The sequence below is a fragment of the Palaemon carinicauda genome, chromosome 8 (assembly GCF_036898095.1).
Source record: "Palaemon carinicauda isolate YSFRI2023 chromosome 8, ASM3689809v2, whole genome shotgun sequence".
Classification (NCBI taxonomy): domain Eukaryota; kingdom Metazoa; phylum Arthropoda; class Malacostraca; order Decapoda; family Palaemonidae; genus Palaemon; species Palaemon carinicauda.
The window spans coordinates 137,532,481-137,560,401 of NC_090732.1; the positions used below are offsets into that span (position 1 = coordinate 137,532,481).

The 27,921-nt window shown below is 36.9% G+C and overlaps 2 protein-coding genes, 1 long non-coding RNA gene and 1 pseudogene across 3 annotated transcripts in view; 3 read left to right on the forward strand and 1 right to left on the reverse strand.

The window, feature by feature from the left end:
* The window catches only part of LOC137645969 (uncharacterized), a 209,604-nt gene that overhangs the window by 63,063 nt on the left and 118,620 nt on the right, over positions 1-27,921 (reverse strand). The window lies entirely within an intron of this gene.
* Positions 6,203-7,883, forward strand: LOC137644745 (uncharacterized; annotated as a pseudogene).
* Positions 17,588-18,223, forward strand: LOC137645006 (uncharacterized). The gene is made up of 2 exons (XM_068377872.1): positions 17,588-18,095; positions 18,183-18,223. Exons 1-2 carry the CDS (start codon positions 17,588-17,590, stop codon positions 18,221-18,223), a joined length of 549 nt encoding a protein of 182 aa, XP_068233973.1.
* Positions 25,760-27,883, forward strand: LOC137644746 (uncharacterized). The gene is made up of 2 exons (XM_068377642.1): positions 25,760-25,790; positions 27,243-27,883. The coding sequence occupies exons 1-2, from the start codon at positions 25,760-25,762 to the stop codon at positions 27,881-27,883; spliced, it is 672 nt and encodes a 223-aa protein (XP_068233743.1).

Genomic DNA, 27,921 nt, shown 5'->3' on the forward strand with positions numbered 1-27,921 from the left:
CAACCTTTGGGGGATCAAATGGCTTCGCTTGCACTTATGGGAAATGGCCAGTATAGCTCGCCTACAACCTGCCGCAGACAGCTCTGCTCATGAAGTGAATCTACTTCATGCCCTTTGAGTATGGCACCTACCCGAACCTGTACGTACTGCTATCCCCGATGTCGATATTTTGCCAATGAAGGACTCGATGACCAAAGTCCTTGCCCATATGTACAGCCACTTCACCACCATCCACACCTCCATCTCTGTCTCCACTCCTGACAAAGTAGACACCTATTAAACATCGGCGGAAGCCAACGCGAATGCAGGACACAGACGCCCACCCTGCGACGTGCCAGAGCAGCGAAAAAGCTGCCCACCACCCACATATACTAACCATCGCTTACGCCCCAACCTGTGACCTCTCCAGCCACTTTCTAACATCCATCGGCTGCAGTTATGCTACTACCACTCCAAAATCGGGACTGCTGCGAAGAAATATGCAAATGGTTCCCAGTGGTCAAAAAACGTGTAAGTAGGTTATCGCTTGCGACGGTGGCCTCCCCCGTCACTAATCTTTTCTTTTTTACATGACGCAGGTATGAGAGTGCTATGTTTGGTAGGCACGGGTGCTTTCCATTCTCTTAAGCAAGGGACACTCTCCAGGACACGATGTAGTCTGTCATAGTCTGCCGACATCCATCTAGTAGATGCCAACGGATCTGTGATACCCACCCACAGTTATGAAACCCTCACATTATTGTTTCAAAGCGCCAAATATACTTGGAAGTTTCTCGTTGCTGACATCACATTGCCAATCATTGGTGCGAATTTACTGTCACATTCCCATCTCCAGGTCAGTGTAGCTCACCGACAGTTAGTCAACGCGAAATCGTACTCCTAGACGCCTCTCCAACCCACCCCCTCCGACCTCGCTCTCCACATCAGCGCACCCACGGATGGCTACGTCCACCTCCTCATGTTGTACCTGAAAGTTTTCCATCCAAAACTTCGTCAAACGCGCACAGTTCCAGTGAAGCACGGTATTTATCACCATATCAAGATGACGGGGCCACCAGTGTTCTCCAGTTTCAGAAGTCTGGCACCCGATTGTTTGTCAGCTGCTAAACAAAAGTTTGCTGAAATGGAAGAAATGGGCCTTTGGCTAAAGGCCTCAAGCCAATAATTGTCACCTTTACACAGCGTTCTGAAGAAAAATGGCTCTCTGCATCTGTGTGGGGATTACAGGCACTTAAACATGCAAACAGAACCGGATCACTACCCGCTCTCAAACATCACCGACGTTACCTCATACTTCCAAAAAGCAAAGGTTTTCTCCATGGTCAACCTCTTGAAAGGGTATTGTCAGGTGCCCATGGACCTAAAAGACATCCCAAAGACCCACATCACCACCCCCTTCAACACATACTCCTACAATTACTCCTGTTTTGGTCTTCATAATGCTGGTACCACTTTTCAACATCTCTTCGACGGCATCTTAGGAGACCTCCCCTTCTGTGTACATTACATGAATGACATACTTGTGTTCTCTTCTTCCAAAGAGGAACACCTCTTTCATCTACGCATTCAACTTGATCGCCTTCAACAGAATGGTCTTGTAGTCTGGTACGACGAAAGTACCTTTGACGCTAACGAAGTATAATTCTTAGGGCACCACATCACACCTGAAGAAGTCCACCCCCTCCCTGAAAAGGTAGCACCAATTCAGAATTTCCCCACGCCCTCGACCATCAAAGCACTGCAAGAATTCTTGAGCATGATCAACTATTATTAACATTTCCTGCCGGCCATCGCGGCGACTCTTGCCCAACTCTACACCTCCCTCAAGGGCATGCCAAAAGAACTATCGGGGGGTCCCCTTAAAAAAGCGGCCTTTTGAGGTAGATTGGTGATGGTGGGAGGTTTTCGTCTGATGGCTACCAGCAAACTAACCCAATATGGGTGGTCCTGGCTAGTATAGCTTAATTCACACAGACACCCATATATATCAAGCATATATATATATATATATATATATATATATATATATATATATATATATATATATATATATATATATATATACCAGAATGATAAATAAATCACAGGCAATTCTAAAGTTACTAAATATGTTGGTTTCTCAAGCCTCAGATTACCCATCGCTGTTCGTTACAGACTTGTTGGGTCAAGAGGCAATTTATAGAACCTGTTCTCTTAGCACTTTACCGAAAAATATCTAATTGGCATTCAACGCTCAGAAAGGAAAGAATAGTATGAATAAATCTTTATGCAAGTTATCAACTGAACTATCATGAAGTCAACAGCACGAATCAAGTTTCACAGCAAATACTTAATTCTTCATAAAAAACGTAGGCTATATATTCAGCAGAAATGAAATGCAACCATGATCCAAAGATGCATTTCATTTCCTCTTTCAAACAATTACTTACTAAGACTCAACTTTGTAGCACTTGATCAAATTAAACTCTGCTACATCCGCAATGAGTCTTCAACATCTAATGGCACCAGCAGAGCAATTTTCTTAACCTCTCTGAATTCTTCCTAATCAGCATTACTCTTCGTGCATGAAAAAAGTTTACATTCACCTAACGTCAATTACATTTGGTATATCTAATGTAAATAAGACTAACATAAAAAACAAAGTATTAAATGATTCAACGATAAATTCAATTCACTAAATAGATGCATTTTTTCCTCTCAAATTTCTTTTATGAAGAAAGGGAACGTCTGGACTCAGGAAGGATGAAAATACGACATTTGAAGATTAAACGATTACAAAGGAGATATCAACTTTACATGCGGCTAAAACTACTTTGGCTTGACTATCTTGAGTTTAAAAAAATTGTATTTCTTCTTATGGTTCTTGTCTTCTTTTATAGTTCTTGAATTTAATCATTTTAACTGGCGAATGTATATGAGAGCGAAATATTCAGAGGATGGAAAATGGTGAAATACAGGACAAAGGTAAAGCTATACATGTCCACCTTTCGTAGGAATAAAACTGTACTTGAAACTTCAATAAAGTCAAATAGAGTTCCGTGCATTATTAAATAAAATAATAGAATGTTATATTAACATTTCAATCTCCTGTTATTTTCTACGGTCAATTAGAATAGTCAAAATACTCTTCTTGGTATAAAACCAACGAGAATGGGAATCATTTTGAGGTAAAATACACCAGGCTTAAAATCAATATTCGCAGGTATAGAAACATATAGAACATTGCAAAAGAGTACCTTGCATGACAATCTTTTCGGTTGTGGTAGCCTATTGGAAACGTCTCTGCCTGGCGACCTGCTGGACTGGGTTTCAAGACTCCCTTAAGCTAGATAGTTTACTATAGCGTCTGCAACCTTACCATTCTTATGAGATAAGGCTGAGGGGTTTGGGGGGAGCCTAAAGATCTACCCGCTGAGAAATCAGCAGCCATTGTCTGGACCTCCCTAATCATAGCTTGGATGGAAAAGGGATTTGGGAGCTGTTAAATGTATATTTGTTCAGTCTCTGCTGGAGGATTGTCACCGTTCCTTGCTTCTGGCATTTATGAGCGACCTTTAAACTAGCGGAGGTGTGAAGAGGCCTTTTGAATTCTTCCTTCACAAGCATATCCCAATTTTATTGTTGCAAAAACATTAAATCTTAAGTGGCTTTGATGATAAATGAACACTAAACTACAACAAATTACAATATGACTTCTGCTCCATAACACAATAGAAATCTTAATTTACTTGGAAGCTTTCCTTCGTCAGTCTTTGCACAAATAACTGTATACACAATGGGCTGTTACAATGCGTGTCTTTATAAAAAAAAAATGAATAAAAAAAAAATAAAGAGGGCAAACAGTGGAAAAATTAAAGAGTTCTCTTTTTATTATAAATATCATTAATAGTACCATCGACTGTACATTTACATCATTTATTTTTAAAGATGTAAGAGATGGATTATTGTGCTGGATTACTGTTTTCGATGGTCTACACAATGATATATTTACTGTATATATATATTATTATTATTATTATTATTATTACTATCCAAGCTACAACCCTAGTTGGAAAAGCAAGATGCTATAAGCCCAGGGGCTCCAACAGGGAAAAATAGCCCAGTGAGGAAAGGAAATAAGGAAATAAATAAATGAAGAGAACAAATTAACAATAAATCATTCTAAAACAAGTAACAACGTCAAAACAGACATGTCATATATAAACTATTAACAACATCAAAAACAAATATGTCATAAATAAACTATAAAAAGACTCATGTCCGCCTGGTCAACAAAAAAGCATTTGCTCCAACTTTGAACTTTTGAAGTTCTACTGATTCAACCACCCGATTAGGAAGATCATTCCACAACTTGGTAACAGCTGGAATAAAACTTCTAGAATACTGCGTAGTATTGAGTCTCGTGATGAAGAAGGCCTGGCTATTAGAATTAACTGCCTGCCTAGTATTACGAACAGGATAGAATTGTCCAGGGAGATCTGAATGTAAAGGATGGTCAGAATTATGAAAAATCTTATGCAACATGCATAATGAACTAATTGAACGACGGTGCCAGAGATTAATATCTAGATCAGGAATAAGAAATTTAATCGACCGTAAGTTTCTGTCCAACAAATTAAGATGAGAATCAGCAGCTGAAGACCAGACAGGAGAACAATACTCAAAACAAGGTAGAATGAAAGAATTAAAACACTTCTTCAGAATAGATTGATCACCGAAAATCTTGAAAGACTTTCTCAATAAGCCAATTTTTTGTGCAATTGAAGAAGACACAGACCTTATATGTTTCTCAAAAGTAAATTTACTGTCGAGAATCACACCTAAAATTTTGAAAGAGTCATACATATTTAAAGAAACATTATCAATACTGAGATCCGGATGTTGAGGAGCCACCGTCCTTGACCTACTTACAATCATACTTTGAGTTTTGTTAGGATTCAACTTCATACCCCATAATTTGCACCATGCACTAATTCTAGCTAAGTCTCTATTAAGGGATTCACCAACCCTAGATCTACATTCAGGGGATGGAATTGATGCAAAGAGAGTAGCATCATCTGCATATGCATATATATATATATATATATACACATATATATATATATATATATTGTGTGTGTATGTATATGTATATATATATATATATATATGTATGTATGTATGTATATGTATATATATATATATATACATATATATATAATATATATATGTGTATGTATATGTATATATATATATATATATATATATGTATATATACACATGTATATATATGTATGTGTATACATATATATATATATATATATATAAAACACACTTTTTTGCGGATTCATAAACGGCATGGTATGCAGCATTTCGAGTTAATTCAGTGAAATAAATTAATCTTCTCAGCAGATAGAAAAGCATCCCATGTCTCTTAATATTTCATTCAATGCCTTAAATTGTTCAATCAATTGAAAATAATTAACGTAAAAATTTAAACTAGGGACATTGACTGGAGCGAAATTCTCTCTGAGTGTCCCAAATAGTCTTGATTAATTGAATGGCCAATGACTTCTATCTATCCTCTTTATTACGTTAAAAAGATTCCTTCTATATCCGTAAAACTCAAAACCGCAATCGCAAATAGTGTAATGCTAACAGATTTAGAAAAAAAAATAATTAATTAATCAATTAATTTACCATTTCGTCTTATCAAAATGTTCATAAAATTATCATACTTCATGACTATTAAAAATTTTCATTCTACCATGAATATAGACAGAAAGCTGACTAAACCAAAATAACATGTCAACCCCCCACATTGTATTTTACTGCAAAAAATCCTCTTTAAAATATTATTGAATAATTATATTTTAAAAGTATGATTTCTCGGGAAGCCGCGATAAACATATTTTTTATCCTATAAATCATGCACTTGGAAAAAAAAATATTCAAATATATATATATATATTTAACCTATGCACAAGTAAGGCCAGTCACTACTTTTTTTTAAGCGTTGGAGGAAAAAAAAGTTACTTTATCTTTTTCATCCGTCCACGTGACCTTCTGGAGGTCACCGACGAAGGGTCTGTTGCTTTGGTGGCACTATAAAAGCATCGACGCTGAACCAGTGCCACACAGTATCGATTCAGACCCTCCTTATACCTCCTCCATCCCTCCAGGATCTACAATTTCCATCCTCTCTTTTTCTGCCATATTCAAGATGAAATCTGCTCTTGCAATTCTTGCAGTTGGTATGTTTACTTTAAATTTTGTCTCTAAACAGTGCCATTGCTTTATAAATACGTTTTAGCAATAGACACTATTTGCAAATATATGCATAAATTTAAGCAAGAAATACTGGAAATTGCAAAGATACGAATGAATTGCTACGTAAAATGAATTAATGCTAGAGTGTGTAATCATTTTAAAACGTGCTCAGCTATATAAGAACTACTTAAATAGGAAGACATAAAAAACACACAAGCATATCCTCTAACTTTGATATCATCATCCCACGCAAAAGTAAAATAAAAAAATCACAAAATCGGTTAATGTGAAACAGAGATCGAAGCTACTTTGAATCAAATAACTAATAGACCTTTCTAGGATACTAAGACCTATCTATTAAAGCAAACAATGAACATCGACAATAGTAAATCTTGAAGGTGCTTTGTGTGTGTGTGTGTATGGATATATGTATGTACGAATATGAATATATATAAATATATATATATATATATATATATATGTATATGTATATACATATATATATATATATATATCTATATATATACATATATATATATATATATATATCTATATATTATGTATATACATATATATATATATATATATCATATTCATACATACATACTTTAAATAAAAAACTGAAAGACTTTCTATGATACGAAGGACCTATTTATTAAAGCAAACAATGAACATCGACAATAGAAAATCTTGAAGGTGCATTGCGTGTGTATGTAGGTATGTATGAATATGATATATATATATATATATATATTATATATATATATATATATATATACACGTGTATATAATTATGTACTTCAGCATACTGATTTGGTAAGTAAACACATTTGATGACTTGAGACTTGTCCATATTCATTAAATGCCAAAGCAGAGTGTATTTCCTAAAAATTAATGAAGTTTTGCTAATCCAATACATTTATTTCTCTGAAAATATGTCATTATTAAAAAAAGCACTAAGAAGTTCCTAATTTTCTATCCCTTTAGCTGCAATGACCGTTGCAAATCCTCAACTGAATTTCAACGGTCCCCTCATCGTCATCTGGTCCTGGCTATTCCTACAACGGCCCTAACCTCAACACCGCTTCCTCCAACTTCAACAGAGTCGTGGCAAACAGGAACCCCGTAGGTTCTCTGGCAGACAGCGTCCCCGGGCGGTGGAGTCCCCAGGTCAGGATTATCCAATCTTGGCTTCGGTGCCAGACACCGGCTTCACTTGCTCCAGTCAAACAACTGCCAGGTTTACTACGCTGGACACTGCACCTCAGGCAGGCTGCCAGGTCTTCCACATCTGCCAGTTCGATGGGCGACAGGACTCCTTCCTCTGCCCCAACGGCACCATCTTCAACCAGCAGTACTTCGTCTGCGACTGGTGGTTCAACGTCGACTGTGCAGCCACTCAGCAATTTATTAGTCTCAATGCTGACATAGGAAAAGTTTCATCCGGTAGTTTTGTAGGATCTGCCTCTAACCTCTCCCCCTCTGTCGCTTATGGTACCCCTCGGGTAGCTGCTGCTTCAAATTCCTTCAGCAAAGTAGCTGCTGCTTCCAGTACCTTTAACCAAGTAGCTTCGGCCTCAAATGCCTTGAGTCAAGTCGCTACACCTTCCAAGAACTATGGCGTTCCTGCATAAATAAATAGCCAATACTCTTCTTTACGACTTAATCTGTACACGATTTAATATTTATGGAAATGAAACTTCAATTGTGAATATTTATTTAACATAACCTACATTCATGAAAAAAACAAAAACAAAAATTATGTAACTTAATGTACAAAACTATAAAAGAATTTGAAAAGAAAATCAGAATAATCTTCCCTTATTATCAAACGCTTCTAAACATATTCATGACTATATGTCCTTTTGAATTACATTTTCAATTCCACAATATATTTAGCAAATTAAAAGTTTTCAGATGAACGACTAATTTAAGCTATGGTAATCTTATCACATTTAAAAAAAAAAACTGATGGCTATGCTTCAAAAGGTACAAAAGACCCTGATTGAGAACCTTGGCTCGAACCATTTGAATGTAGATTTATGAAATATGTAAAGTACGATATAATACCGAGAGGAATATTTTGGTTGAGGGCATGGGACACTTTCATAAGACCCAGGGGTTAACTCCAATGAATCAATAATGACCAAAAGGAAATAAATCCAAAATTTAAACATGACGTGCAAATGAAATGAAAGCAAACTATTTCAGATGCCAAGAACAACACTGAAGGAAACTATAAAATTTAGATACACTGAAGAAGGATATTATAGAAGCACCATCACTAAAATATTTGAACTGTTACAGAATCTGCAAATATTTAGGACAAGTCTCCAATTGAGGATGTGGGGATCATGTGAATAATATTGGGGGAAAATATAGAATACCATGGGCAAATGGAATAAAATTCATTAAAATTTTCAAAAAATATTCTTAAACTGAATATAAATTTGGCAAGTGGTCTGAGGTAGATTCAAATTTGGCAAGTGGTCTGAGGTAGATTCAAGGTAAAAGGAAGCTAATATACAGCATACATCATTCAGGAAACACAAACTCCTATGATACATAGTTAGTTGATTGACACCATTTGTTAAACTAACAAAATTTACCAAGATGCAATTCAGCCGTAAATTGAATTACAAAATCAAATTCACAAAAACTGAAAACAAAAAAAGCAAAGAAGGTTGAAAGTAGAGAAACTACGAAATAGACATATACTAGTTATGAATACCAAATCAGAATATAGAGAAGTAAGGAAAAACTAAATCACTGGCAAGCAAATGCCACTGACAGCACATCGTGTACCAAAGGAAATATGGAATAGATGAAAAAAATTAATACATGTTAGAAATTGCTTTGATGGAACTAATTTCCCTCGTGAATGTCGGACAAACCATATATCAATTAGAAGGGCACTCACTAGAGAGCATGCCTTTGCCAAGCCAAGCAGTCATATTTTACTCTCAAATTCACTGCGTATTTGTATTTCAATATATTTTCTTCAAACCTAATGGATTAATTCTTGGGCCATACCACACATGTCCACCAAGTTTCGTTGAGATTGGTTATGTATTTTTGCGTAATGTTCAAAAATAAAAAATTAACATTGCAATCATCTTCATAGTGCTGCTGCGTACTTGCACTTTGCACTTTATCAAAAAGTGTTACATATTCATCCTTTGGTCTTACCCAACATGACTACCAAGTTTGGACAAAATCGGAACAGTAGTTTTTGTGTAAAGTTGTTCACAAAGAAACAGACAGGGGTGAATACATATCCTTCGCATCAGAAGGGCACTCAGCAGAGAGCCGGTCTTTGACACACCAAGAAGTCGTAATTTGCTCTTTACTAGGTATGTAGTTAATTCTAATAGTTGGGAATTCTCAATCATGAGGCTCAATACTGCACAGTTCTCTAGAAGTTTTATTTCAGCTGTGACCAAGTTGTGGAATGATCTTTCTAATCGGGTAATTGAATCAGTAGAACTTCAAAAGTTCAAACTCGCAGCAAATTTCTTTTATGTTTAACAGGCTTTCACGAGTCTTTTTATAGTTTATATATCAAATATCGGTTTTATTGTCGTAAATGTTTTTTAAAAAAATTACTTTAACTTTTCAATACATGTTATATCCTATATTTATTTCCTTATTTCCTTTCCTCACTGGGCTATTTTTCCCTGTTGGAGCACTTGGGCTTATACCATCTTCTTGTTGTTATAAAACCTAGCTGTCTCCTGGAATAAAGTTAGTTGCAATTACGTAGTCTCTCGTTTACCAACTAACTGGTGCATCCGCACACTGGTGACCATCCAATTGTTTAGCTCCCTTCCGCTTTCTCTTGCACTACTATGTCTCATTGTTTGATGATGCCGCCGTAAGGCACTGACTCTACCATCAACAGCACGCCCCTGAAACTATCCTCCTTCACCAATGGAGAAGACTTTGACTGGTTCTAGCATGCTGAAGTCCAGTTTTGCATGTAGGGCGTGACTCGGTCAAGAACCAAAGCATATTATGTTCTTAAAGCGATCAACAAAGGACACTTTTCCACATACACCTGATTGGATGTGTGAGCAAGGAGACACATCAATATTGAACGACACCCTCAAATAATACATCCAAGAGCAGTACTCGTTGCCAGCCGCCCACACAGCAAAACCTTTTCCGCGCTCTCAACAACCTTTGGGGGATCAAATGGCTTCGCTTGCACTTATGGGAAATGGCCAGTATAGCTCGCCTACAACCTGCCGCAGACAGCTCTGCTCATGAAGTGAATCTACTTCATGCCCTTTGAGTATGGCACCTACCCGAACCTGTACGTACTGCTATCCCCGATGTCGATATTTTGCCAATGAAGGACTCGATGACCAAAGTCCTTGCCCATATGTACAGCCACTTCACCACCATCCACACCTCCATCTCTGTCTCCACTCCTGACAAAGTGGACACCTATTAAACATCGGCGGAAGCCAACGCGAATGCAGGACACAGACGCCCACCCTGCGACGTGCCAGAGCAGCGAAAAAGCTACCCACCACCCACATATACTAACCATCGCTTATGCCCCAACCTGTGACCTCTCCAGCCACTTTCTAACATCCATCGGCTGCAGTTATGCTACTACCACTCCAAAATCGGGACTGCTGCGAAGAAATATGCAAATGGTTCCCAGTGGTCAAAAAACGTGTAAGTAGGTTATCGCTTGCGACGGTGGCCTCCCCCGTCACTAATCTTTTCTTTTTTACATGACGCAGGTATGAGAGTGCGATGTTTGGTAGGCACGGGTGCTTTCCATTCTCTTAAGCAAGGGACACTCTCCAGGACACGATGTAGTCTGTCATAGTCTGCCGACATCCATCTAGTAGATGCCAACGGATCTGTGATACCCACCCACAGTTATGAAACCCTCACATTATTGTTTCAAAGCGCCAAATATACTTGGAAGTTTCTCGTTGCTGACATCACATTGCCAATCATTGGTGCGAATTTACTGTCACATTCCCATCTCCAGGTCAGTGTAGCTCACCGACAGTTAGTCAACGCGAAATCGTACTCCTCGACGCCTCTCCAACCCACCCCCTCCGACCTCGCTCTCCACATCAGCGCACCCACGGATGGCTACGTCCACCTCCTCATGTTGTACCTGAAAGTTTTCCATCCAAAACTTCGTCAAACGCGCACAGTTCCAGTGAAGCACGGTATTTATCACCATATCAAGATGACGGGGCCACCAGTGTTCTCCAGTTTCAGAAGTCTGGCACCCGATTGTTTGTCAGCTGCTAAACAAAAGTTTGCTGAAATGGAAGAAATGGGCCTTTGGCTAAAGGCCTCAAGCCAATAATTGTCACCTTTACACAGCGTTCTGAAGAAAAATGGCTCTCTGAATCTGTGTGGGGATTACAGGCACTTAAACATGCAAACAGAACCGGATCACTACCCGCTCTCAAACATCACCGACGTTACCTCATACTTCCAAAAAGCAAAGGTTTTCTCCATGGTCAACCTCTTGAAAGGGTATTGTCAGGTGCCCATGGACCTAAAAGACATCCCAAAGACCCACATCACCACCCCCTTCAACACATACTCCTACAATTACTCCTGTTTTGGTCTTCGTAATGCTGGTACCACTTTTCAACATCTCTTCGACGGCATCTTAGGAGACCTCCCCTTCTGTGTACATTACATGAATGACATACTTGTGTTCTCTTCTTCCAAAGAGGAACACCTCTTTCATCTACACATTCAACTTGATCGCCTTCAACAGAATGGTCTTGTAGTCTGGTACGACGAAAGTACCTTTGACGCTAACGAAGTATAATTCTTAGGGCACCACATCACACCTGAAGAAGTCCACCCCCTCCCTGAAAAGGTAGCACCAATTCAGAATTTCCCCACGCCCTCGACCATCAAAGCACTGCAAGAATTCTTGAGCATGATCAACTATTATTAACATTTCCTGCCGGCCATCGCGGCGACTCTTGCCCAACTCTACACCTCCCTCAAGGGCATGCCAAAAGAACTATCGGGGGGTCCCCTTAAAAAAGCGGCCTTTTGAGGTAGATTGGTGATGGTGGGAGGTTTTCGTCTGATGGCTACCAGCAAACTAACCCAATATGGGTGGTCCTGGCTAGTATAGCTTAATTCACACAGACACCCATATATATCAAGCATATATATATATATATATATATATACCAGAATGATAAATAAATCACAGGCAATTCTAAAGTTACTAAATATGTTGGTTTCTCAAGCCTCAGATTACCCATCGCTGTTCGTTACAGACTTGTTGGGTCAAGAGGCAATTTATAGAACCTGTTCTCTTAGCACTTTACCGAAAAATATCTAATTGGCATTCAACGCTCAGAAAGGAAAGAATAGTATGAATAAATCTTTATGCAAGTTATCAACTGAACTATCATGAAGTCAACAGCACGAATCAAGTTTCACAGCAAATACTTAATTCTTCATAAAAAACGTAGGCTATATATTCAGCAGAAATGAAATGCAACCATGATCCAAAGATGCATTTCATTTCCTCTTTCAAACAATTACTTACTAAGACTCAACTTTGTAGCACTTGATCAAATTAAACTCTGCTACATCCGCAATGAGTCTTCAACATCTAATGGCACCAGCAGAGCAATTTTCTTAACCTCTCTGAATTCTTCCTAATCAGCATTACTCTTCGTGCATGAAAAAAGTTTACATTCACCTAACGTCAATTACATTTGGTATATCTAATGTAAATAAGACTAACATAAAAAACAAAGTATTAAATGATTCAACGATAAATTCAATTCACTAAATAGATGCATTTTTTCCTCTCAAATTTCTTTTATGAAGAAAGGGAACGTCTGGACTCAGGAAGGATGAAAATACGACATTTGAAGATTAAACGATTACAAAGGAGATATCAACTTTACATGCGGCTAAAACTACTTTGGCTTGACTATCTTGAGTTTAAAAAAATTGTATTTCTTCTTATGGTTCTTGTCTTCTTTTATAGTTCTTGAATTTAATCATTTTAACTGGCGAATGTATATGAGAGCGAAATATTCAGAGGATGGAAAATGGTGAAATACAGGACAAAGGTAAAGCTATACATGTCCACCTTTCGTAGGAATAAAACTGTACTTGAAACTTCAATAAAGTCAAATAGAGTTCCGTGCATTATTAAATAAAATAATAGAATGTTATATTAACATTTCAATCTCCTGTTATTTTCTACGGTCAATTAGAATAGTCAAAATACTCTTCTTGGTATAAAACCAACGAGAATGGGAATCATTTTGAGGTAAAATACACCAGGCTTAAAATCAATATTCGCAGGTATAGAAACATATAGAACATTGCAAAAGAGTACCTTGCATGACAATCTTTTCGGTTGTGGTAGCCTATTGGAAACGTCTCTGCCTGGCGACCTGCTGGACTGGGTTTCAAGACTCCCTTAAGCTAGATAGTTTACTATAGCGTCTGCAACCTTACCATTCTTATGAGATAAGGCTGAGGGGTTTGGGGGGAGCCTAAAGATCTACCCGCTGAGAAATCAGCAGCCATTGTCTGGACCTCCCTAATCATAGCTTGGATGGAAAAGGGATTTGGGAGCTGTTAAATGTATATTTGTTCAGTCTCTGCTGGAGGATTGTCACCGTTCCTTGCTTCTGGCATTTATGAGCGACCTTTAAACTAGCGGAGGTGTGAAGAGGCCTTTTGAATTCTTCCTTCACAAGCATATCCCAATTTTATTGTTGCAAAAACATTAAATCTTAAGTGGCTTTGATGATAAATGAACACTAAACTACAACAAATTACAATATGACTTCTGCTCCATAACACAATAGAAATCTTAATTTACTTGGAAGCTTTCCTTCGTCAGTCTTTGCACAAATAACTGTATACACAATGGGCTGTTACAATGCGTGTCTTTATAAAAAAAAAATGAATAAAAAAAAAATAAAGAGGGCAAACAGTGGAAAAATTAAAGAGTTCTCTTTTTATTATAAATATCATTAATAGTACCATCGACTGTACATTTACATCATTTATTTTTAAAGATGTAAGAGATGGATTATTGTGCTGGATTACTGTTTTCGATGGTCTACACAATGATATATTTACTGTATATATATATTATTATTATTATTATTATTATTACTATCCAAGCTACAACCCTAGTTGGAAAAGCAAGATGCTATAAGCCCAGGGGCTCCAACAGGGAAAAATAGCCCAGTGAGGAAAGGAAATAAGGAAATAAATAAATGAAGAGAACAAATTAACAATAAATCATTCTAAAACAAGTAACAACGTCAAAACAGACATGTCATATATAAACTATTAACAACATCAAAAACAAATATGTCATAAATAAACTATAAAAAGACTCATGTCCGCCTGGTCAACAAAAAAGCATTTGCTCCAACTTTGAACTTTTGAAGTTCTACTGATTCAACCACCCGATTAGGAAGATCATTCCACAACTTGGTAACAGCTGGAATAAAACTTCTAGAATACTGCGTAGTATTGAGTCTCGTGATGAAGAAGGCCTGGCTATTAGAATTAACTGCCTGCCTAGTATTACGAACAGGATAGAATTGTCCAGGGAGATCTGAATGTAAAGGATGGTCAGAATTATGAAAAATCTTATGCAACATGCATAATGAACTAATTGAACGACGGTGCCAGAGATTAATATCTAGATCAGGAATAAGAAATTTAATCGACCGTAAGTTTCTGTCCAACAAATTAAGATGAGAATCAGCAGCTGAAGACCAGACAGGAGAACAATACTCAAAACAAGGTAGAATGAAAGAATTAAAACACTTCTTCAGAATAGATTGATCACCGAAAATCTTGAAAGACTTTCTCAATAAGCCAATTTTTTGTGCAATTGAAGAAGACACAGACCTTATATGTTTCTCAAAAGTAAATTTACTGTCGAGAATCACACCTAAAATTTTGAAAGAGTCATACATATTTAAAGAAACATTATCAATACTGAGATCCGGATGTTGAGGAGCCACCGTCCTTGACCTACTTACAATCATACTTTGAGTTTTGTTAGGATTCAACTTCATACCCCATAATTTGCACCATGCACTAATTCTAGCTAAGTCTCTATTAAGGGATTCACCAACCCTAGATCTACATTCAGGGGATGGAATTGATGCAAAGAGAGTAGCATCATCTGCATATGCATATATATATATATATATATACACATATATATATATATATATGTGTGTGTATGTATATGTATATATATATATATATATGTATGTATGTATGTATATGTATATATATATATATATACATATATATATATATATATATATGTGTATGTATATGTATATATATATATATATATATGTATATATACACATGTATATATATGTATGTGTATACATATATATATATATATATATATAAACACACTTTTTGCGGATTCATAAACGGCATGGTATGCAGCATTTCGAGTTAATTCAGTGAAATAAATTAATCTTCTCAGCAGATAGAAAAGCATCCCATGTCTCTTAATATTTCATTCAATGCCTTAAATTGTTCAATCAATTGAAAATAATTAACGTAAAAATTTAAACTAGGGACATTGACTGGAGCGAAATTCTCTCTGAGTGTCCAAATAGTCTTGATTAATTGAATGGCCAATGACTTCTATCTATCCTCTTTATTACGTTAAAAAGATTCCTTCTATATCCGTAAAACTCAAACCGCAATCGCAAATAGTGTAATGCTAACAGATTTAGAAAAAAAAATAATTAATTAATCAATTAATTTACCATTTCGTCTTATCAAAATGTTCATAAAATTATCATACTTCATGACTATTAAAAATTTTCATTCTACCATGAATATAGACAGAAAGCTGACTAAACCAAAATAACATGTCAACCCCCACATTGTATTTTACTGCAAAAATCCTCTTTAAATATTATTGAATAATTATATTTTAAAAGTATGATTTCTCGGGAAGCCGCGATAAACATATTTTTATCCTATAAATCATGCACTTGGAAAAAAAATATTCAAATATATATATATATTTAACCTATGCACAAGTAAGGCCAGTCACTACTTTTTTTTAAGCGTTGGAGGAAAAAAAGTTACTTTATCTTTTCATCCGTCACGTGACCTTCTGGAGGTCACCGACGAAGGGTCTGTTGCTTTGGTGGCACTATAAAGCATCGACGCTGAACCAGTGCCACACAGTATCGATTCAGACCTCCTTATACCTCCTCCATCCCTCCAGGATCTACAATTTCCATCCTCTCTTTTTCTGCCATATTCAAGATGAAATCTGCTCTTGCAATTCTTGCAGTTGGTATGTTTACTTTAAATTTTGTCTCTAAACAGTGCCATTGCTTTATAAATACGTTTTAGCAATAGACACTATTTGCAAATATATGCATAAATTTAAGCAAGAATACTGGAAATTGCAAAGATACGAATGAATTGCTACGTAAAATGAATTAATGCTAGAGTGTGTATCATTTTAAACGTGCTCAGCTATATAAGAACTACTTAAATAGGAAGACATAAAAACACACAAGCATATCCTCTAACTTTGATATCATCATCCACGCAAAAGTAAAATAAAAAATCACAAAATCGGTTAATGTGAAACAGAGATCGAAGCTACTTTGAATCAAATAACTAATAGACTTTCTAGGATACTAAGACCTATCTATTAAAGCAAACAATGAACATCGACAATAGTAAATCTTGAAGGTGCTTTGTGTGTGTGTGTGTATGGATATATGTATGTACGAATATGATATATATATAAATATATATATATATATATATATATGTATATGTATATACATATATATATATATATATATCTATATATATACATATATATATATATATATATATCTATATATATGTATATACATATATATATATATATATATATCATATTCATACATACATACTTTAAATAAAAAACTGAAAGACTTTCTATGATACGAAGACCTATTTATTAAAGCAAACAATGAACATCGACAATAGAAAATCTTGAAGGTGCATTGCGTGTGTATGTAGGTATGTATGAATATGATATATATATATATATATATATATTATATATATATATATATATATATACACGTGTATATAATTATGTACTTCAGCATACTGATTTGGTAAGTAAACACATTTGATGACTTGAGACTTGTCATATTCATTAAATGCCAAAGCAGAGTGTATTTCCTAAAAATTAATGAAGTTTTGCTAATCCAATACATTTATTTCTCTGAAAATATGTCATTATTAAAAAAGCACTAAGAAGTTCCTAATTTCTATCCCTTTAGCTGCAATGACCGTTGCAAATCCTCAACTGAATTTCAACGGTCCCTCATCGTCATCTGGTCCTGGCTATTCCTACAACGGCCCTAACCTCAACACCGCTTCCTCCAACTTCAACAGAGTCGTGGCAAACAGGAACCCCGTAGGTTCTCTGGCAGACAGCGTCCCGGGCGGTGGAGTCCCAGGTCAGGATTATCCAATCTTGGCTTCGGTGCCAGACACCGGCTTCACTTGCTCCAGTCAACAACTGCCAGGTTACTACGCTGACACTGCACCTCAGGCAGGCTGCCAGGTCTTCCACATCTGCCAGTTCGATGGGCGACAGGACTCCTTCCTCTGCCCCAACGGCACCATCTTCAACCAGCAGTACTTCGTCTGCGACTGGTGGTTCAACGTCGACTGTGCAGCCACTCAGCAATTTATTAGTCTCAATGCTGACATAGGAAAAGTTTCATCCGGTAGTTTTGTAGGATCTGCCTCTAACCTCTCCCCCTCTGTCGCTTATGGTACCCCTCGGGTAGCTGCTGCTTCAAATTCCTTCAGCAAAGTAGCTGCTGCTTCCAGTACCTTTAACCAAGTAGCTTCGGCCTCAAATGCCTTGAGTCAAGTCGCTACACCTTCCAAGAACTATGGCGTTCCTGCATAAATAAATAGCCAATACTCTTCTTTACGACTTAATCTGTACACGATTTAATATTTATGGAAATGAAACTTCAATTGTGAATATTTATTTAACATAACCTACATTCATGAAAAAAACAAAAACAAAAATTATGTAACTTAATGTACAAAACTATAAAAGAATTTGAAAAGAAAATCAGAATAATCTTCCCTTATTATCAAACGCTTCTAAACATATTCATGACTATATGTCCTTTTGAATTACATTTTCAATTCCACAATATATTTAGCAAATTAAAAGTTTTCAGATGAACGACTAATTTAAGCTATGGTAATCTTATCACATTTAAAAAAAAAACTGATGGCTATGCTTCAAAAGGTACAAAAGACCCTGATTGAGAACCTTGGCTCGAACCATTTGAATGTAGATTTATGAAATATGTAAAGTACGATATAATACCGAGAGGAATATTTTGGTTGAGGGCATGGGACACTTTCATAAGACCCAGGGGTTAACTCCAATGAATCAATAATGACCAAAAGGAAATAAATCCAAAATTTAAACATGACGTGCAAATGAAATGAAAGCAAACTATTTCAGATGCCAAGAACAACACTGAAGGAAACTATAAAATTTAGATACACTGAAGAAGGATATTATAGAAGCACCATCACTAAAATATTTGAACTGTTACAGAATCTGCAAATATTTAGGACAAGTCTCCAATTGAGGATGTGGGGATCATGTGAATAATATTGGGGGAAAATATAGAATACCATGGGCAAATGGAATAAAATTCATTAAAATTTTCAAAAAATATTCTTAAACTGAATATAAATTTGGCAAGTGGTCTGAGGTAGATTCAAATTTGGCAAGTGGTCTGAGGTAGATTCAAGGTAAAAGGAAGCTAATATACAGCATACATCATTCAGGAAACACAAACTCCTATGATACATAGTTAGTTGATTGACACCATTTGTTAAACTAACAAAATTTACCAAGATGCAATTCAGCCGTAAATTGAATTACAAAATCAAATTCACAAAAACTGAAAACAAAAAAAGCAAAGAAGGTTGAAAGTAGAGAAACTACGAAATAGACATATACTAGTTATGAATACCAAATCAGAATATAGAGAAGTAAGGAAAAACTAAATCACTGGCAAGCAAATGCCACTGACAGCACATCGTGTACCAAAGGAAATATGGAATAGATGAAAAAAATTAATACATGTTAGAAATTGCTTTGATGGAACTAATTTCCCTCGTGAATGTCGGACAAACCATATATCAATTAGAAGGGCACTCACTAGAGAGCATGCCTTTGCCAAGCCAAGCAGTCATATTTTACTCTCAAATTCACTGCGTATTTGTATTTCAATATATTTTCTTCAAACCTAATGGATTAATTCTTGGGCCATACCACACATGTCCACCAAGTTTCGTTGAGATTGGTTATGTATTTTTGCGTAATGTTCAAAAATAAAAAATTAACATTGCAATCATCTTCATAGTGCTGCTGCGTACTTGCACTTTGCACTTTATCAAAAAGTGTTACATATTCATCCTTTGGTCTTACCCAACATGACTACCAAGTTTGGACAAAATCGGAACAGTAGTTTTTGTGTAAAGTTGTTCACAAAGAAACAGACAGGGGTGAATACATATCCTTCGCATCAGAAGGGCACTCAGCAGAGAGCCGGTCTTTGACACACCAAGAAGTCGTAATTTGCTCTTTACTAGGTATGTAGTTAATTCTAATAGTTGGGAATTCTCAATCATGAGGCTCAATACTGCACAGTTCTCTAGAAGTTTTATTTCAGCTGTGACCAAGTTGTGGAATGATCTTTCTAATCGGGTAATTGAATCAGTAGAACTTCAAAAGTTCAAACTCGCAGCAAATTTCTTTTATGTTTAACAGGCTTTCACGAGTCTTTTTATAGTTTATATATCAAATATCGGTTTTATTGTCGTAAATGTTTTTTAAAAAAATTACTTTAACTTTTCAATACATGTTATATCCTATATTTATTTCCTTATTTCCTTTCCTCACTGGGCTATTTTTCCCTGTTGGAGCACTTGGGCTTATACCATCTTCTTGTTGTTATAAAACCTAGCTGTCTCCTGGAATAAAGTTAGTTGCAATTACGTAGTCTCTCGTTTACCAACTAACTGGTGCATCCGCACACTGGTGACCATCCAATTGTTTAGCTCCCTTCCGCTTTCTCTTGCACTACTATGTCTCATTGTTTGATGATGCCGCCGTAAGGCACTGACTCTACCATCAACAGCACGCCCCTGAAACTATCCTCCTTCACCAATGGAGAAGACTTTGACTGGTTCTAGCATGCTGAAGTCCAGTTTTGCATGTAGGGCGTGACTCGGTCAAGAACCAAAGCATATTATGTTCTTAAAGCGATCAACAAAGGACACTTTTCCACATACACCTGATTGGATGTGTGAGCAAGGAGACACATCAATATTGAACGACACCCTCAAATAATACATCCAAGAGCAGTACTCGTTGCCAGCCGCCCACACAGCAAAACCTTTTCCGCGCTCTCAACAACCTTTGGGGGATCAAATGGCTTCGCTTGCACTTATGGGAAATGGCCAGTATAGCTCGCCTACAACCTGCCGCAGACAGCTCTGCTCATGAAGTGAATCTACTTCATGCCCTTTGAGTATGGCACCTACCCGAACCTGTACGTACTGCTATCCCCGATGTCGATATTTTGCCAATGAAGGACTCGATGACCAAAGTCCTTGCCCATATGTACAGCCACTTCACCACCATCCACACCTCCATCTCTGTCTCCACTCCTGACAAAGTGGACACCTATTAAACATCGGCGGAAGCCAACGCGAATGCAGGACACAGACGCCCACCCTGCGACGTGCCAGAGCAGCGAAAAAGCTACCCACCACCCACATATACTAACCATCGCTTATGCCCCAACCTGTGACCTCTCCAGCCACTTTCTAACATCCATCGGCTGCAGTTATGCTACTACCACTCCAAAATCGGGACTGCTGCGAAGAAATATGCAAATGGTTCCCAGTGGTCAAAAAACGTGTAAGTAGGTTATCGCTTGCGACGGTGGCCTCCCCCGTCACTAATCTTTTCTTTTTTACATGACGCAGGTATGAGAGTGCGATGTTTGGTAGGCACGGGTGCTTTCCATTCTCTTAAGCAAGGGACACTCTCCAGGACACGATGTAGTCTGTCATAGTCTGCCGACATCCATCTAGTAGATGCCAACGGATCTGTGATACCCACCCACAGTTATGAAACCCTCACATTATTGTTTCAAAGCGCCAAATATACTTGGAAGTTTCTCGTTGCTGACATCACATTGCCAATCATTGGTGCGAATTTACTGTCACATTCCCATCTCCAGGTCAGTGTAGCTCACCGACAGTTAGTCAACGCGAAATCGTACTCCTCGACGCCTCTCCAACCCACCCCCTCCGACCTCGCTCTCCACATCAGCGCACCCACGGATGGCTACGTCCACCTCCTCATGTTGTACCTGAAAGTTTTCCATCCAAAACTTCGTCAAACGCGCACAGTTCCAGTGAAGCACGGTATTTATCACCATATCAAGATGACGGGGCCACCAGTGTTCTCCAGTTTCAGAAGTCTGGCACCCGATTGTTTGTCAGCTGCTAAACAAAAGTTTGCTGAAATGGAAGAAATGGGCCTTTGGCTAAAGGCCTCAAGCCAATAATTGTCACCTTTACACAGCGTTCTGAAGAAAAATGGCTCTCTGAATCTGTGTGGGGATTACAGGCACTTAAACATGCAAACAGAACCGGATCACTACCCGCTCTCAAACATCACCGACGTTACCTCATACTTCCAAAAAGCAAAGGTTTTCTCCATGGTCAACCTCTTGAAAGGGTATTGTCAGGTGCCCATGGACCTAAAAGACATCCCAAAGACCCACATCACCACCCCCTTCAACACATACTCCTACAATTACTCCTGTTTTGGTCTTCGTAATGCTGGTACCACTTTTCAACATCTCTTCGACGGCATCTTAGGAGACCTCCCCTTCTGTGTACATTACATGAATGACATACTTGTGTTCTCTTCTTCCAAAGAGGAACACCTCTTTCATCTACACATTCAACTTGATCGCCTTCAACAGAATGGTCTTGTAGTCTGGTACGACGAAAGTACCTTTGACGCTAACGAAGTATAATTCTTAGGGCACCACATCACACCTGAAGAAGTCCACCCCCTCCCTGAAAAGGTAGCACCAATTCAGAATTTCCCCACGCCCTCGACCATCAAAGCACTGCAAGAATTCTTGAGCATGATCAACTATTAATAACATTTCCTGCCGGCCATCGCGGCGACTCTTGCCCAACTCTACACCTCCCTCAAGGGCATGCCAAAAGAACTATCGGGGGGTCCCCTTAAAAAAGCGGCCTTTTGAGGTGGATTGGTGATGGTGGGAGGTTTTCGTCTGATGGCTACCAGCAAACTAACCCAATATGGGTGGTCCTGGCTAGTATAGCTTAATTCACACAGACACCCATATATATCAAGCATATATATATATATATATATATATATATATATATATATATATATATATATATATATATATATACCAGAATGATAAATAAATCACAGGCAATTCTAAAGTTACTAAATATGTTGGTTTCTCAAGCCTCAGATTACCCATCGCTGTTCGTTACAGACTTGTTGGGTCAAGAGGCAATTTATAGAACCTGTTCTCTTAGCACTTTACCGAAAAATATCTAAATGGCATTCAACGCTCAGAAAGGAAAGAATAGTATGAATAAATCTTTATGCAAGTTATCAACTGAACTATCATGAAGTCAACAGCACGAATCAAGTTTCACAGCAAATACTTAATTCTTCATAAAAAACGTAGGCTATATATTCAGCAGAAATGAAATGCAACCATGATCCAAAGATGCATTTCATTTCCTCTTTCAAACAATTACTTACTAAGACTCAACTTTGTAGCACTTGATCAAATTAAACTCTGCTACATCCGCAATGAGTCTTCAACATCTAATGGCACCAGCAGAGCAATTTTCTTAACCTCTCTGAATTCTTCCTAATCAGCATTACTCTTCGTGCATGAGAAAAGTTTACATTCACCTAACGTCAATTACATTTGGTATATCTAATGTAAATAAGACTAACATAAAAAACAAAGTATTAAATGATTCAACGATAAATTCAATTCACTAAATAGATGCATTTTTTCCTCTCAAATTTCTTTTATGAAGAAAGGGAACGTCTGGACTCAGGAAGGATGAAAATACGACATTTGAAGATTAAACGATTACAAAGGAGATATCAACTTTACATGCGGCTAAAACTACTTTGGCTTGACTATCTTGAGTTTAAAAAAATTGTATTTCTTCTTATGGTTCTTGTCTTCTTTTATAGTTCTTGAATTTAATCATTTTAACTGGCGAATGTATATGAGAGCGAAATATTCAGAGGATGGAAAATGGTGAAATACAGGACAAAGGTAAAGCTATACATGTCCACCTTTCGTAGGAATAAAACTGTACTTGAAACTTCAATAAAGTCAAATAGAGTTCCGTGCATTATTAAATAAAATAATAGAATGTTATATTAACATTTCAATCTCCTGTTATTTTCTACGGTCAATTAGAATAGTCAAAATACTCTTCTTGGTATAAAACCAACGAGAATGGGAATCATTTTGAGGTAAAATACACCAGGCTTAAAATCAATATTCGCAGGTATAGAAACATATAGAACATTGCAAAAGAGTACCTTGCATGACAATCTTTTCGGTTGTGGTAGCCTATTGGAAACGTCTCTGCCTGGCGACCTGCTGGACTGGGTTTCAAGACTCCCTTAAGCTAGATAGTTTACTATAGCGTCTGCAACCTTACCATTCTTATGAGATAAGGCTGAGGGGTTTGGGGGGAGCCTAAAGATCTACCCGCTGAGAAATCAGCAGCCATTGTCTGGACCTCCCTAATCATAGCTTGGATGGAAAAGGGATTTGGGAGCTGTTAAATGTATATTTGTTCAGTCTCTGCTGGAGGATTGTCACCGTTCCTTGCTTCTGGCATTTATGAGCGACCTTTAAACTAGCGGAGGTGTGAAGAGGCCTTTTGAATTCTTCCTTCACAAGCATATCCCAATTTTATTGTTGCAAAAACATTAAATCTTAAGTGGCTTTGATGATAAATGAACACTAAACTACAACAAATTACAATATGACTTCTGCTCCATAACACAATAGAAATCTTAATTTACTTGGAAGCTTTCCTTCGTCAGTCTTTGCACAAATAACTGTATACACAATGGGCTGTTACAATGCGTGTCTTTATAAAAAAAAAAATGAATAAAAAAAAAATAAAGAGGGCAAACAGTGGAAAAATTAAAGAGTTCTCTTTTTATTATAAATATCATTAATAGTACCATCGACTGTACATTTACATCATTTATTTTTAAAGATGTAAGAGATGGATTATTGTGCTGGATTACTGTTTTCGATGGTCTACACAATGATATATTTACTGTATATATATATATATATATATATATATATATATATATATATATATATATATATATGTGTGTGTATATATATATATATATATATATATATATATATATATATATATATATATATATATATATATATATATATAAACACACTTTTTGCGGATTCATAAACGGCATGGTATGCAGCATTTCGAGTTAATTCAGTGAAATAAATTAATCTTCTCAGCAGATAGAAAAGCATCCCATGTCTCTTAATATTTCATTCAATGCCTTAAATTGTTCAATCAATTGAAAATAATTAACGTAAAAATTTAAACTAGGGACATTGACTGGAGCGAAATTCTCTCTGAGTGTCCAAATAGTCTTGATTAATTGAATGGCCAATGACTTCTATCTATCCTCTTTATTACGTTAAAAAGATTCCTTCTATATCCGTAAAACTCAAACCGCAATCGCAAATAGTGTAATGCTAACAGATTTAGAAAAAAAAATAATTAATTAATCAATTAATTTACCATTTCGTCTTATCAAAATGTTCATAAAATTATCATACTTCATGACTATTAAAAATTTTCATTCTACCATGAATATAGACAGAAAGCTGACTAAACCAAAATAACATGTCAACCCCCACATTGTATTTTACTGCAAAAATCCTCTTTAAATATTATTGAATAATTATATTTTAAAAGTATGATTTCTCGGGAAGCCGCGATAAACATATTTTTATCCTATAAATCATGCACTTGGAAAAAAAATATTCAAATATATATATTTAACCTATGCACAAATAAGGCCAGTCACTACCTTTTTTTTAAGCGTTGAGGGAAAAAAAGTTACTTTATCTTTTCATCCGTCACGTGACCTTCTGGAGGTCACCGACGAAGGGTCTGTTGCTTTGGTGGCACTATAAAGCATCGACGCTGAACCAGTGCCACACAGTATCGATTCAGACCTCCTTATACCTCCTCCATCCCTCCAGGATCTACAATTTCCATCCTCTCTTTTTCTGCCATATTCAAGATGAAATCTGCTCTTGCAATTCTTGCAGTTGGTATGTTTACTTTAAATTTTGTCTCTAAACAGTGCCATTGCTTTATAAATACGTTTTAGCAATAGACACTATTTGCAAATATATGCATAAATTTAAGCAAGAATACTGGAAATTGCAAAGATACGAATGAATTGCTACGTAAAATGAATTAATGCTAGAGTGTGTATCATTTTAAACGTGCTCAGCTATATAAGAACTACTTAAATAGGAAGACATAAAAACACACAGAAGCATATCCTCTAACTTTGATATCATCATCCACGCAAAAGTAAAATAAAAAATCACAAAATCGGTTAATGTGAAACAGAGATTGAAGCTACTTTGAATCAAATAACTAAAAGACTTTCTAGGATACTAAGACCTATCTATTAAAGCAAACAATGAACATCGACAATAGTAAATCTTGAAGGTGCATTGTGTGTGTATGTATGTATATATATATATATATATATATATATATATATATATATATATATATATATATATATATATATATATATATATATATATATATATATGAACATATATCACAAGCACACGTGATTTCAATCAATGTAAATATCACCCACGAACGGCATTTAATACCGAATTCTATCCTGGGAATATATATCCACTTGGAATTCATTTTATGGTAACAGCTTCTGGCCGGGTGGAGATTCGAACCCCCACCTGTGCGGCTTGAAACTATGCCTACAGTGACTCTACCGAGTGAGCTATCAAGAGAGAATAAAAGTTTATGGCAAATCTCCGTACATATTCCTATCGAATTTAGGAATCTGTTCATAGACTTGAAATAAACCTATCTCGATCATGATAGCTGAATCGTGAGTTTGTAACACGTGGTTATTTTAAATGAACATATATATGTTCATTTAAAATAACCACGTGTTACAAACTCACGATTCAGCTATCATGGTCGAGATAGGTTTATTTCAAGTCTATGAACAGATTCCTAAATTCGATAGGAATATGTACGGAGATTTTCCATAAACTTTTATTCTCTCTTGATAGCTCACTCGGTAGAGTCACTGTAGGCATAGTTTCAAGCCGCACAGGTGGGGGTTCGAATCTCCACCCGGCCAGAAGCTGTTACCATAAAATGAATTCCAAGTGGATGTATATTCCCAGGATAGAATTCGGTATTAAATGCCGTTCGTGAGTGATATATATATATATATATATATATATATATATATATATATATATATATATATATATATATATATATATATATATATATATATACACGGGTACATAATTATGTACTTCAGTATACTGATTTGGTAAGTAGACACATTTGATGACTTCAGACTTGTCATATTCATTAAATGCCAAAGGATGAGTGAATTTCCTAAAAATTAATGAAGTTTTGCTAATCCAATACATTTACTTCTCTGAAAATATATCATTATTTAGAAAGCACTATAAAGTTTCTAATTTCTATTCCTTCAGCTGCAATGACCGTTGCAAATCCTCAACTGAATTTCAACGGTCCCTCATCGTCATCTGGTCCTGGCTATTCCTACGACGCCCCTAACCTCAACACCGCTTCCTCCAACTTCAACAGAGTCGTGGCAAACAGGAACCCCGTAGGTTCTCTGGCAGACAGCGTCCCGGGCGGTGGAGTCCCAGGTCAGGATTACCCAAATTTGGCTTCGGTGCCAGACACCGGCTTCACTTGCTCCAGTCAACAACTGCCAGGTTACTACGCTGACACTGCACCTCAGGCAGGCTGCCAGGTCTTCCACATCTGCCAGTTCGATGGGCGACAGGACTCCTTCCTCTGCCCCAACGGCACCATCTTCGACCAGCAGTACTTCGTCTGCGACTGGTGGTTCAACGTCGACTGTGCAGCCACTCAGCAATTTATTAGTCTCAATGCTGACATAGGAAAAGTTTCATCCGGTAGTTTTGTAGGATCTGCCTCTAACCTCTCCCCCTCTGTCGCTTATGGTACCCCTCGGGTAGCTGCTGCTTCAAATTCCTTCAGCAAAGTAGCTGCTGCTTCCAGTACCTTTAACCAAGTAGCTTCGGCCTCAAATGCCTTGAGTCAAGTCGCTACACCTTCCAAGAACTATGGCGTTCCTGCATAAATAAATAGCCAATACTCTTCTTTACGACTTGATCTGTA

Coding starts and splice junctions, on each gene's coding strand:
- LOC137645006 (XM_068377872.1), top strand. CDS start 17,588: ATGACCGTTGCAAATCCTCAACTGAATTTCAACGGTCCCTCATCGTCA. Junction 18,096..18,182: donor CGCTTATGGTACCCCTCGGG/TAGCTGCTGCTT, acceptor ATGCCTTGAGTC/AAGTCGCTACACCTTCCAAG.
- LOC137644746 (XM_068377642.1), top strand. CDS start 25,760: ATGAAATCTGCTCTTGCAATTCTTGCAGTTG. Junction 25,791..27,242: donor TCTTGCAATTCTTGCAGTTG/GTATGTTTACTT, acceptor CTATTCCTTCAG/CTGCAATGACCGTTGCAAAT.